The following is an 11,714-nucleotide window of genomic DNA, read 5'->3' on the forward strand; positions in this document are numbered from 1 at the left end:
ATTTTTTTTAAATTAATATTATTTTATATACATTTATATATATTATATATAAATTATTTAATATAAATTATTATATATTAAATAATTATTTATAATTATATAAATATTATATTTATAGTTACATATATTAATTAATATAAGTTATATTATAATAAATAAAAAAGAAATGTAAGTTCTATACCAAGAAATTGCAATTCATTGCTGGTACTCCAAATGCCAAAGTCAAGGTTGCTCTCACAAGTACCGTGACTATTATCTAAAGTAACTCTGAGAGAAATACAATTCTACCAGAGTTTATATACCAATCACGATAATTACCCGAGCGAATCATTTTACCTGATACTTTCCAGAATCTCCGCCCAAAGATCGATTAACAATTCACTGATCTAAACGATTATAGATATAAACTTACCTACATGATATTTGTTTGTAATACTTTATCATAATATCGTATGTCGTAAATTAAAATCATTATCATCATTGTAATCAAAAGAATTAAAAGAAGAAAGTACAAGTATACGAAATAATTCAAACAATTATGTGAACATTTTATACAAAAAATAAAATACCTTTTTTGTTTTTTTTTTTACTTTTTTTCTTTTTGCATTTTTCTATGAATCATGTTACATGAGTTTCTCGTTGTAATCGATCAAAGAACTTTCAACCATAAGCTCAAATAATAGCCAACAACAATAGTATATTGAATACTCGAGAAAAGGTAGGGATATGGGGGAAGAAGGAGGGATTGATTAAGGTGAAAATATTTCTAAAGAAATAGAAAGCTGTGGAAGTAATTCAACTACAATCGCATGCTCGATTCTTTCATTATAGAAAGATAACTACATATATTATACGTATACTTATAAAAAAAAAAGATTAAAATGAAGAAAATGAATATAGTTCGAGTTTAGAAATAAAGTAGAAAAGGAAAAAAAAAAAAAGAAACATGTGTACATATCACACACAAGTTAGAAATGAAACCTTCAAATAAACAACTTTCGAGGATAATTTATTATATATCATATTATTATAATATTATTTGTCTTTTTAATTGTGTTATTTATTTATTTAATTGTTAATTTAATTATATAAAAAAATGCGCGCCTGTTCTGTATGCAACCCTCCAGACACACTTTGAAAATGTTGCTTGCGAGCGTCATCTACTGGGACGGAATTTTTTTCCAGTCAAAACTGTTTATACACGTGTGTATGACGGGTTGCCTATCTTTCGGGCAGATAAAAAAATTCCGTCCCGACAGATGACGCTCGCGAGCAACATTTTCAAAGTGCGTCTAGAGGGTTGCATTCATACAGGCGCACATTTTTATAATAATTACAAAGAAAGTAAATTCAAGTAAATTTCATTCATCAAATAAATCAACATCGTCTATACCAAATTCTGCATAAATAAAAGAACACACTCACATATACATTTTTATTATTATTATCATTATTATTATTATTATTTTATCGCATAATTTAATATAATTTAATAAGACTAAAATTTATTATTAATTTTACATAAAATCATTTATCTTCAAAGTAAATTATTAGTAATCAATCATAATATTCAAATTTAAATTGAATAGAATAAATTTCGCGCGCAATTGAATAGATCGATAAGGTAGAAATCGATGTATCGTAAAACTCAGTCGATTATTAACTATATCGATATTCTTACTCGTCAGTCATATCTAATTGAAACTTTGTGATTCGTGTTCACATTTTATTCGTTCGATTTCTCACACTATTCTTTGAATAAGAGTTTGTGAGGTTATCCAAGCGACAGTGAGCCACGTCAAAACAGATATTTAAAAAAATGGTAAATTTAATTTTTTCAATTAAAACATCGTCATATTAAAATCAATGAATAAATGATTGTTCCTGTTTTTAGGTTAATTTTTTTGTTACTTTTAATTTTGATTTTTAAATAAAATAATTGAACGTATATATATATATATATATATATACTTGTGATATGTGTTATCAATCATATAAATAATACATTGTTCTAAAGATAGATTTATTTATTAATTTATTAATTAATTAATTAATTTAGGTGGAATTTGAGTCAATGACGAGATACGTCTCGCCGGTAAATCCAGCAATATTTTCATTACTTGCAATAGTATTGCTTGGCATTGGAATATTTTTCACAGCATGGTTTTTCGTTTACGAAGTTACCAGTACCAAATTTACAAGAGACATATTTAAAGAATTGTTAATATCATTAGTGGCAGCAATATTCTCAGGATTTGGTGTATTATTCTTACTTTTATGCGTGGGCATATATGTATGAGTGTATAGGTAAGATTATTTTACATATTAAATTATACACATTAGTATTTTTTCATAATGAAATATTAATAATTCTTTTCCTTTTCCTTTTTTTCCAGTTCAATCAGTGATAAAGATTAAATCGTGCAACGTTCATTCATTGCAATGATTAAATATATTTATAAGATTTATTAAAAGAGCTGGTAAAAGAAAAAAGAAAGAAAAAAATTATCAAAAAAGAAATCCACATATTATTATTGATACATTAAATTAAATTAAATTAAATTAAATAAAAACATATTTGAGTATCTTTTTTATATTGTCAAGGTGTGTTCTTTTATTCTATATTACCTAATATGATATTTGATATATATAGATAATTATAATATAAATCATTTATATAACAGTTTTGGGTGTACTATTCTTATTTTTAAAGATATATATATATATATATTGTAAAACGATGATTGCACTGACAATGCAACGAGGAGAAAATATTTGTAAAAATGTATTTTGTTCGTAGTAATATTATACATATCGACAAACTCTATATCATAGGACTTTACAACATAATTCATTTGTTTACTGCACAACTCCGATCAGCATCATATACCAATGCACTTTTAACTTTGTTTTATCCATATGTTTGCACAATGTGAGAATTATATACTTTGTTACAAATACGTTATTATAATAGAAAATTTTATAATATTATCCATTTATATAATAGTTCAACCTGCCAATCCAGCTTTTTGACGACATCGTTGCATAAGTGCCCTAAGCATAAATTGTCTACGTGAAAGTTGTCGCACTTGTTTAAGGAAAGCATCCAAATCTATAGTACTGGAACGTAATCCTTCGGCAAGATAATATATTGCATCCTCTGTCGCAGCTTCTTCGGCAAATGCATTTAACATCCTAAGAAAAATATATATATCATATTATTATACGTGATAAAAGAAAATACGTAATTTATATGTATGAAAAAGATTTACTGTTTATATAATGGTGTAATCGTCGTAACAGCCTCATCTACATCTATTGACTGATTGTCGGATAGTTTAGCTATTTCTTTTTCCAATTCTGCCTCTTTGTCTTGTAAAATAATTGTATTCTTCTCAAGTTCAGCACTTTCCTTATTTAATTTTTCAAATAATTCTGAAAGATAAGCAGCACCGCTATTAAGTTCTTGCTGAGTACGACGCAACGTTTCAAGTTCTGCTTGCAATTGAGAAAATTGTTCTCTCAATCTACGACGTAATTTATCTTCTACAGCAGATACTAAGGATGCTCTAATATGTTCTTCGGTGATCGTACCAGAACTTCCACCAGAACTACCTGGCACCGTGGGTGACTTGTAAAATTGAAATATTGATCATTTCTTCTTCTTGAATCTTCATATTTAAAATGAAATAACATTAATCAACAATTCTTAAGTCTGCACTACTCACTGGCTGTGTAGCAGGTGGATATGGATAAGAACCGCCATGTCCTCCTTGTCCTGGATAATTTAAACCACCACCTTGATACATTCTATAACCTGGATATGGAATATTTGATGTTGTGGCTGGTGGATAAGGAGGATAAATATTATTTCCAGTATTATATTGCGAATTTGGTGGATATGGCATAAATCCACCTCCTGGCATGGTAGGTCCAGGTACTGGCATGAATGCTGAATTTCAAAATATAAATATACAAATATTAGATTTTTATTGAATAATTAAAATTCATATTTTATTCTTACGTTGTATGGGATATGCTGTATTCATTGGTGTTTCACTGCGCGAGTTAGCGTATACAGGTGGATGTTCTCCAAACGTTACAACCATTACTTGTATTAAACCAAGTAAATCAGAAGTATGCTAAATAAATAAAAATGAGAAAGAAGGTACTTTTCTTGTTTATACTATTAACGTAATGATACAAATTCACTAACCGATAAATTATCTTACTTACTGGTAACCAATCGTGCAGATATGGTAAATAAATTTGGCCATTATGATCAACATACATGCTTACTTTAATCGACATATCTGATGTTGGTTTAACGTAACATATTGGTGCATTGTTTGGATGCGTATCCATTAACCATATACATATTGGAATATTATAACGATTTCCTGTTAAATTAATCCAAATATTTAATTTGTCTTATTATTGGAATAATTATCTTTCATGTGTGCATACAAATTACCTTTATATGTAACAGGTATTGTTCCTTGTAAATTGAATAATTCCTTTTGAGTTCCATCCACAAATACTATAAATAATAAATGCGTATGATTTAATACAAATTACTATTACTCATCGATACAGATGTAGATCATTCTCTTACAAATCATTATCACTTACCAAATGGTTCTATTTCATATTGTAAACCTTTGTATGTCGATAGAACATTCAATACTTGAGCCTTTGTTATATCTGGATTTTGATACTAAAATATGAAACACATTTAAATAATTCTACGAAAATAAATTTATATTATAATATAAATTGTCAAGTAATTTAAATAAAATTAAACCTTTATTAATCCTTGTCTTATCTTCCCCTCATCCTGTGGTGTCATTTTGACCATTTAGACTTCTTTTTAAGAAAAACACTACACTCAATATAAATGAAGAAAAAACAATTGTGATTTAACATACAATTGTTAACAAAAAAATAATTAATATAATACGTTGTATTTTGTTTGTTGTGTGTTTTTTTTTCTTAGCACCAAAATGAATATATTTAATGCACTTTTATAAGGATAATATTTATTAATTGTAAAAATGTAATTAATGACATCAGTGAACACCTTATCTCACTCTTAAAAATACCCAGATACGTTTGACATAAGAATGGCAACTTAAAAACTGCATAAACGATCACTGCTTCAAAAAATATTCTAATCATTTATTTCTCTTTTTTTTTCTATTTTAATTGCAAACTCTGCTACATGAATCACTTAGTTTACCCTATTATGTCGCCATTGTCAATGACTATTACAGAGGGCGTAAGTGTCTCTAAGCAGATCAAATATGAATTCTATGAATGGTTTGTTGTAGATAACTCACTCATCTTTTATATATATAAAAACAAAAGTTAGATTAAGTTCATTCATTGTTTGTTGTTAATAATATTTGAAATAAGAAATAATTATCAAGGATTAAGAGAAAATGGCTAAAGAACGTGTCAATGGTCGTTATTTGTCACAAAAAATTGGAGAAGATGTTATTTTACTTGGAACCATATCTCGTGTAAGATGTCTCTTTCACATTAATATTATTCCATTTATTATCTTTTTTAAATTATTCTACTTTATATTTAAAATCATAGAGATATTACAGATAAAGGAAACAAATCATAAGCGGTTGTGTAAGTGGAAATGTCTCTGCATAAACTCATCGAAAGGTTAATGTTGTCTCTCTCTAACTCATGCGGTACTGGCGCATGCGCATTAGACTTGTCGTGCTTATCGTACACGTATGTATACGATACCAGCTACCTTAACCTCTACTAGCAGACTAATGCGCATGCGCCGCTCAGTGCAAGTTAGAGAGAGATAACATCAACCTCATGTTCTATCTCTTTTTATTTCACCGACAGGTTTTATGCTGGCTTGTTTGCTCTATTTGTAGTATTTCTATGTTCAAAATACTTTCATTGTTTATTGCATAAAAGAAACAAACAATTGACATGCATTAAAAAAAAAAATTATCTTTACAAATGTGTTTACAAAGTAAGTACATAAAGTAACTAGATTTTCATTTGCAATTAATTTTGACAGAAAAGTTCAAATGGAAAAAGTATTGAACTTTTAACAACAGATAGTATGAAAGTTAATGTAACATTTGATCAACCACTCAGTGGTAATGACGAAGGTTACATAGAAGTACATGGAGTTGCACAATCAAAAGGTACCATATCGTGCAAAAATTATATTCTCTTCCCTCCTAATCTAACATGCAATTTCCGTAAGTTTATTTATTATCTTTTTTTTTTTTTTTTTTGATTAGTTAACTAAACTTATAATATATATAATTTAAAAGAAATTTTGTATTTTTATTGATTACAGAAGCAAATCAATACAATGATCTTTGTTCTGTGTTACATTTAGTAGGAAGTAAAAAGTGGTCCTTGTCTACGGATTATGGGCTTTAAATATATTGGTCAAACTGAATAATAAATGAAAAAGAAGTATGTATTTTAATATTTCTGTCATCTTTGTGAGAGTTGTATAAAGAATAAGAATAAATGAAAAGAGGAATATTATTATTATTAATATTTGTGGATAAAAATAATTTAATAAGGATACATAGATTTTTTTTTGTATTAAAACAAAATACTTATTTTTGTAAAACTTTAACGTAAGCAGAGAGAGGTAATCAACTTGTCTATCAAATATATATATATATAATATATATAATTAAATTAACATCTATGAATGATTTAAAGTAATCTCTTCAGTCTAATTATAAGTAGAAATATTTAGTAGTATATATTACTGTACAATAAATATCTACACATTTATTTACATAACACTCGTTCCTATTTTACAGGATGCATCCAAAGAGAAACATCGACACGTACAAGACGTTACTGGACACTCAGAATGTTGTCTGCAATATTTCAATTTACTTGTAATATTAAACATTGAACATAAAAGATGTTTTCCTTATTATTATTTTTTTTTTCTGTTTCAATTCATATCATTTCTAATTAAAAAATAAATATTTTTATACTACCTAAACCAATGTGTTATATGATCGGCATGACCACCGTGTCTGCACGTTTGACACCATGTAAACCAATTATTAAATTCTGTTAGTTTATTGTCATCCTCATTTCTACTTATACCAGCAGAAGTCAATTGAATTCCACTAACAGTACCCATATGCATTAAACAAATTGCGCATCGTGGTAACGGTTTTCGACAACTAGGACACGAAGACATCTAAAACAAATTAAGAGAGAAATATTATTTTATATGTTTACCTTAAATACGTCAGTATTCATATAAATCTTACCTTTAATTTATTAGAAGTACTTCCTAATCTACCAAACGGTCCTCTAGCTCTGCTGAGTCCTTGCATAAAAGCGGATATACTTTTACCGCAGAAATTACAAGAAACGTATATTTGAGGAGGTGGTTTTTCATTTGTTGCAGTTCTCATGGCGATATCAAAATGAGCACGTTGAATCCACATTTTCCAAGCATTTAATAAATCCCTATAGCTATAATATAAAATTAAAAAAAAAAAAATTAAACTCTTTCTATACTTATAATTTTAATTTTATTATTATTATTATTATTGTGTACCTGGCTATCCATACTTCAACTTGATTCTCTTGAAGTAATTTAGGTGACAATGCTCTAATAGCTATAAGACTGCAACTTTGTACATCTCCAGATATTTCTAAATACCTATTTAATAATTTAATACCTTCTAAACTTGCTCCTATATAAAATAATAATTAAATAACTTATAACATAACAATTATAATTCGTCATACTAATCAATTTAATGACACTATACCTGTCAAGAGAAAGCCTGCTAAATTCCCTTCTTCGGTCAAGTTTTGAGTTAATTTTTTAATATACTCAATTAATTTATTATCCGGCAAAAACATAAGAGCAAACGCAACTCTGTCTTCTACTGCCATACCATTTTCATTCTATAAATCATAATTAATAAATATATATGGAGTGAGATAATAATTATAACATCAAAAATGTACATAAAACAATTTACTTACAAGTACATTCTCGTATGAATCATTGTCCGCTGTTAAGAAAGCAAACGTTGCTCTCAAATATGGATCAGAAAGTTGACATCTGGACTTTAAACATGACTCTCTCCACATGCTATTCCTGTCTTCAGAAAAGCCAGATATTGCCATAGCGACGATATTTAAATTAGTAGCTATTAACATTTTTCTAGCGCCACGATTTAATATTTCTATAGCTTGTCTCAAACAAAGATTGAATACGGCTATCGCAGCAGCTCTAGGATAGGCTCCTTCTCTTACTAATCTATCTAAGAATAGATTTTCGTATGGAGCATTTGTATCTTTTTCAAATCTCCAACCACATAATAGTAGACCTTTATCTCTATCAGCGGATCTGTATTTACAAAAATAATGTATACATAGTTATATTGTATGTTTTGTCATTTCATAATATTTTCTTTTTGTTTTTTTATTATTTCTATTATCATGAACCTTTATGATAAAAAGTAGTATTTTCTACCTGTACAGATTACCTATAAATCTTAGCAGTATGTGTGGAACCTATATCTGCCCAGGGTCGATGAGTAAGTTCTGATTTTAATAAACCATTATTAGAATTTTGTTGTCCGTCCAATTTCAAAAGTGTTCTATACAAAATATATGTATATTAATCTATACAATTATGTAATAGCATATAAATTTTTATTACCTTACACCAGGATGTTTATTATCTGGACTTATTACAGTTCCATCTTCTACGAGAGAACGACTTAAGTACAACCATTGCCATAAATTTTTCAACGTATCATTTTCAGCCAATTCACCGTTTTGTGCTAATTCAGGCTATAATAAATAAATAATATATTGTATATTTAAAAAGATTTGTGTGTCACATATAAATCATACTTTTTATTAACTTACTAATAATCCATAATCTGCTAAGGCTCTTGTTTTAGTCAGAATAGAAATATCATCAATAGATTTGTAAATATTATCGCTACTACAAATATACTTAAATGATTTGGACGCGTGATTCCATACCATGTAAGATCTAGTAGACCAATTAACTGTAATTCTTTCACAGACTGTATAATCCGTAAGTCCTATAATATAATAACAAAAATGATATGCATTATATTATTCATTTGCAATAACACTTTGTTTATTTTATTTTTGTATTTGTTGATATAACAAACCTTGTTGAGATATTGCTAATAAACGATAAGCATGTGTTGGATGCCATGCAAAACTAACTGGACTATGCCATGGCGGTGCAACTGTTCTTTCCAATGCACCAAGTTCTGAATCTTCTCCTCCACCCATTCCACAATGTTGTATATCGTACAAGTGTAATGCCGCTGTAATTTAAAAAAGAAAATGTTATATTGATTTTATCGTATAATAATATTGTTTATGTTAAATAGATTAATACCTGAATCTTTCTGTAATGCTCCCAATAAGTTATGCCTTGTTGGACACCATAAGACTTTTGTAACAGGTTTGCCTTGTGATAAAGTAAGAATGGGTTTCTCAAACCATCGTGTATCCCATATAGTAATTTGATTATCAACGTGTGAAAGTAAATAATTGTTATTATGTGGATTTACTGATAAGTCATAGACTGCTTTTGTAGAAGCAGCATTTACTATTTTAGCAGAATCTGAATAAAAAATATAATAAATAGTATTATTAGAGGATGATATATATATACAATTAACTCCTTTCACTATGATTTAAGCATACTTTTTATGTTTGGCTGATAAGATTCGCTATGAGAAAGACTTGTATTTTTATATTGTGACCATAAAGCATATCACGAGTCTCACACGTTATAGTTCAATGGGTTAATTAAAATTATTCTGTTGTATTCGTACCTCGAAAATCAATCATCTTTAATTGTTTGTTATTAGCACCGACAACTAAACATTTTGGTTGACTCTTAAACCAATCCAACGAATGTATTACTTCAGATACAGCTAATTCAGCAACCGGCCTATTTGGATCAGCTTGAGTATTGTTATGATAAATTCTTTCAGAATTTTTGGTTATGTCCCAGAGAAGAATTGAATGATCAGTACGATGCTTATCTAAACCGGTGACTATTAAATTTGAATCTACTGGATTCCATGCAACAGCATTACACTGTCTCGAGTGTTTAGGAACTAAAGAAATTTATAAATACATATTAATAAAATATATTAAATATTCATTTATAAGAAAAAAAACCATTTTGATCACTTACCAAGTTCTTTACCAGCATAACCATAAGAATCAAATATAGTTGGACCAAATGTAGTTAAGACTACTTTTCCATCGTCCTGTCCAACCGCTAATAAAATATCTAATTCTGCTTGTGGATATATGTCAATACATTTAACATAATGATGATTCGTATTAGTTGCTAATAAATGAGCAACAGTAGAATCCGAAAGTTTAACACCTAAATGTAACAAAAAGTATACATAATAATTCATGCAATGTATACATTTGTCATGAAAAACAAATTCTAGAAGAAATTTAAATTAACAGTATTAAATAATGAATACTAAATATTTTTAATGAATACTTATATTTGTGACAATTATTATACTCACATAATTGTCTTATACCATCTTTAATATCAGCAACTTCATAAAGACATATTTCTGTTCCCCATGTAATAAATTTATTAGAATGAACAGGAGACCACAAAACATCAAGTTTAACAGTACTCATTTTTATTGCCAATACATTCAATATTAAAGATTACAATTTGATCTTAAACACAATATTCTATCATTCTAACTTGTATTGTATTGTATTGGTATTGCACTTGCGCATATTTCGATGCCGAATAAATCGTGGATGCTTTCCAATTAAAAACATCTCTAGTATAAGCAGACATATTTCTACTCAACCATCCATTCTGATTGGTTATGAAATATTCACGATAATTCAAATCATCCAATCATTGTTTAATATTTTTTAAAAGAATTTTGATCGATAATTTTTCATTTATAATCCATCGTATTAATCATAATTGTAAAAAATAATTTGAATTTTAGAATTTTTATAATAATTTTACTATAAGTTATTGTACTTGTTATTAAATGATACGAATTTGTGAGCAAAGGAATAACGAATACATTTAAATATGTGTATAGAAATTTGATAACTTTTTGTTATTCACCTTTCTGTAAATCAAATGTTTTCTTTCAATTGGCACAAAATTAAACAAATGATTGATTCTGAAGCAAAGAAAAAAGTATAATTGAAATTGTTTCAACTATACTTCTTTTTGACATTATATTTATACTCAATATATTTCTCATTGATAATCTCTATCTAGGACTATCTAGGAATTTATAGGATTTTTCTATTTATCATAGAAAAAATAATTTTTTATCTTAAAACAAAAATATCCAAGGAAGAAATGCCATATTTATATAACAAATAAAATAATGAACGATACACCATATATATATTAATAATTTAATAAATTAATTATAAATAAATGAAATAAATAAATTAATTGAAAGTATAAATAGACCAATAAAAGCTTATTAAAAATCAAAAGAAGAACTTCGTATCTATTACAGAATAAGATGTAGAAAAGCAGAGCTTATCAAAAGACAGTAAAATAATAAAATAAATATATAAATAGAATAAATAAATATAATAAATATAAAATATAGAATAAAGAAAAAAAATTGTTGTGACATCTAATCGTTTCTACGCAT

At 27.4% G+C, this 11,714-nt stretch overlaps 4 protein-coding genes across 5 annotated transcripts; 2 read left to right on the forward strand and 2 right to left on the reverse strand.

Moving 5' to 3' along the window:
- The first annotated feature begins 1,668 nt into the window (after positions 1-1,668).
- Positions 1,669-2,594, forward strand: kud (oligosaccharyltransferase subunit 5 kud). The gene is made up of 3 exons (XM_089177981.1): positions 1,669-1,822; positions 2,060-2,307; positions 2,397-2,594. Exons 1-2 carry the CDS (start codon positions 1,820-1,822, stop codon positions 2,297-2,299), a joined length of 243 nt encoding a protein of 80 aa, XP_089034107.1. The 5' UTR covers positions 1,669-1,819; the 3' UTR covers positions 2,300-2,307; positions 2,397-2,594.
- Positions 2,595-2,714: 120 nt separating this feature from the next.
- On the reverse strand, positions 2,715-5,231 carry TSG101 (tumor susceptibility gene 101). Its single transcript, XM_015316557.2, has 8 exons — positions 4,805-5,231; positions 4,633-4,717; positions 4,475-4,540; positions 4,237-4,400; positions 4,025-4,142; positions 3,729-3,952; positions 3,273-3,631; positions 2,715-3,195 (listed from the first exon to the last, which is right to left on the reverse strand). Exons 1-8 carry the CDS (start codon positions 4,856-4,858, stop codon positions 3,009-3,011), a joined length of 1,257 nt encoding a protein of 418 aa, XP_015172043.1. The 5' UTR covers positions 4,859-5,231; the 3' UTR covers positions 2,715-3,008.
- Positions 5,232-5,298: 67 nt separating this feature from the next.
- Positions 5,299-7,015, forward strand: LOC107064166 (replication protein A 14 kDa subunit). 2 transcript variants are annotated; one of them, XM_015316559.2, is made up of 4 exons: positions 5,299-5,522; positions 6,053-6,182; positions 6,341-6,462; positions 6,825-7,015. In XM_015316559.2, exons 1-3 carry the CDS (start codon positions 5,442-5,444, stop codon positions 6,424-6,426), a joined length of 297 nt encoding a protein of 98 aa, XP_015172045.1. In that variant the 5' UTR covers positions 5,299-5,441; the 3' UTR covers positions 6,427-6,462; positions 6,825-7,015. The 2 variants fall into 2 exon arrangements, with proteins under 2 accessions (XP_015172045.1, XP_015172044.1); XM_015316558.2 differs by having other exon boundaries at positions 5,304-5,522; positions 6,053-6,239.
- mio (GATOR complex protein mio) lies at positions 6,521-10,834 on the reverse strand. Its single transcript, XM_015316556.2, has 14 exons — positions 10,590-10,834; positions 10,238-10,435; positions 9,870-10,157; positions 9,428-9,655; positions 9,192-9,353; positions 8,917-9,098; positions 8,705-8,838; positions 8,529-8,642; positions 8,023-8,389; positions 7,803-7,941; positions 7,586-7,724; positions 7,293-7,500; positions 7,011-7,219; positions 6,521-6,884 (listed from the first exon to the last, which is right to left on the reverse strand). Exons 1-14 carry the CDS (start codon positions 10,708-10,710, stop codon positions 6,797-6,799), a joined length of 2,577 nt encoding a protein of 858 aa, XP_015172042.1. The 5' UTR covers positions 10,711-10,834; the 3' UTR covers positions 6,521-6,796.
- Positions 10,835-11,714: the final 880 nt, after the last annotated feature.

This window comes from Polistes dominula, unplaced genomic scaffold (genome assembly GCF_049000335.1).
Source record: "Polistes dominula isolate Pdom_NZ unplaced genomic scaffold, Pdom_raw_medaka contig_77, whole genome shotgun sequence".
NCBI classification, from domain to species: Eukaryota; Metazoa; Arthropoda; class Insecta; order Hymenoptera; family Vespidae; genus Polistes; species Polistes dominula.

Excerpts from the sequence above, each read along its gene's own strand:
- TSG101 (XM_015316557.2), bottom strand. The coding sequence starts at position 4,858 with ATGGTCAAAATGACACCACAGGATGAGGGGAAGATAAGACAAGGATTA. Across the intron at positions 4,718-4,804 it reads TAAGACAAGGATTAATAAAG|TATCAAAATCCAGATATAAC; the intron begins GTTTAATTTTAT and ends TTCATATTTTAG. Across the intron at positions 4,541-4,632 it reads ATATGAAATAGAACCATTTG|TATTTGTGGATGGAACTCAA; the intron begins GTAAGTGATAAT and ends TATTATTTATAG.
- LOC107064166 (XM_015316558.2), top strand. The coding sequence starts at position 5,442 with ATGGCTAAAGAACGTGTCAATGGTCGTTATTTGTCACAAAAAATTGGA. Across the intron at positions 5,523-6,052 it reads TACTTGGAACCATATCTCGT|AAAAGTTCAAATGGAAAAAG; the intron begins GTAAGATGTCTC and ends TAATTTTGACAG. Across the intron at positions 6,240-6,340 it reads TAATCTAACATGCAATTTCC|AAGCAAATCAATACAATGAT; the intron begins GTAAGTTTATTT and ends TATTGATTACAG.
- mio (XM_015316556.2), bottom strand. The coding sequence starts at position 10,710 with ATGAGTACTGTTAAACTTGATGTTTTGTGGTCTCCTGTTCATTCTAAT. Across the intron at positions 9,099-9,191 it reads ATTAGCAATATCTCAACAAG|GACTTACGGATTATACAGTC; the intron begins GTTTGTTATATC and ends ATTATATTATAG. Across the intron at positions 7,220-7,292 it reads GTACTTCTAATAAATTAAAG|ATGTCTTCGTGTCCTAGTTG; the intron begins GTAAGATTTATA and ends AATTTGTTTTAG.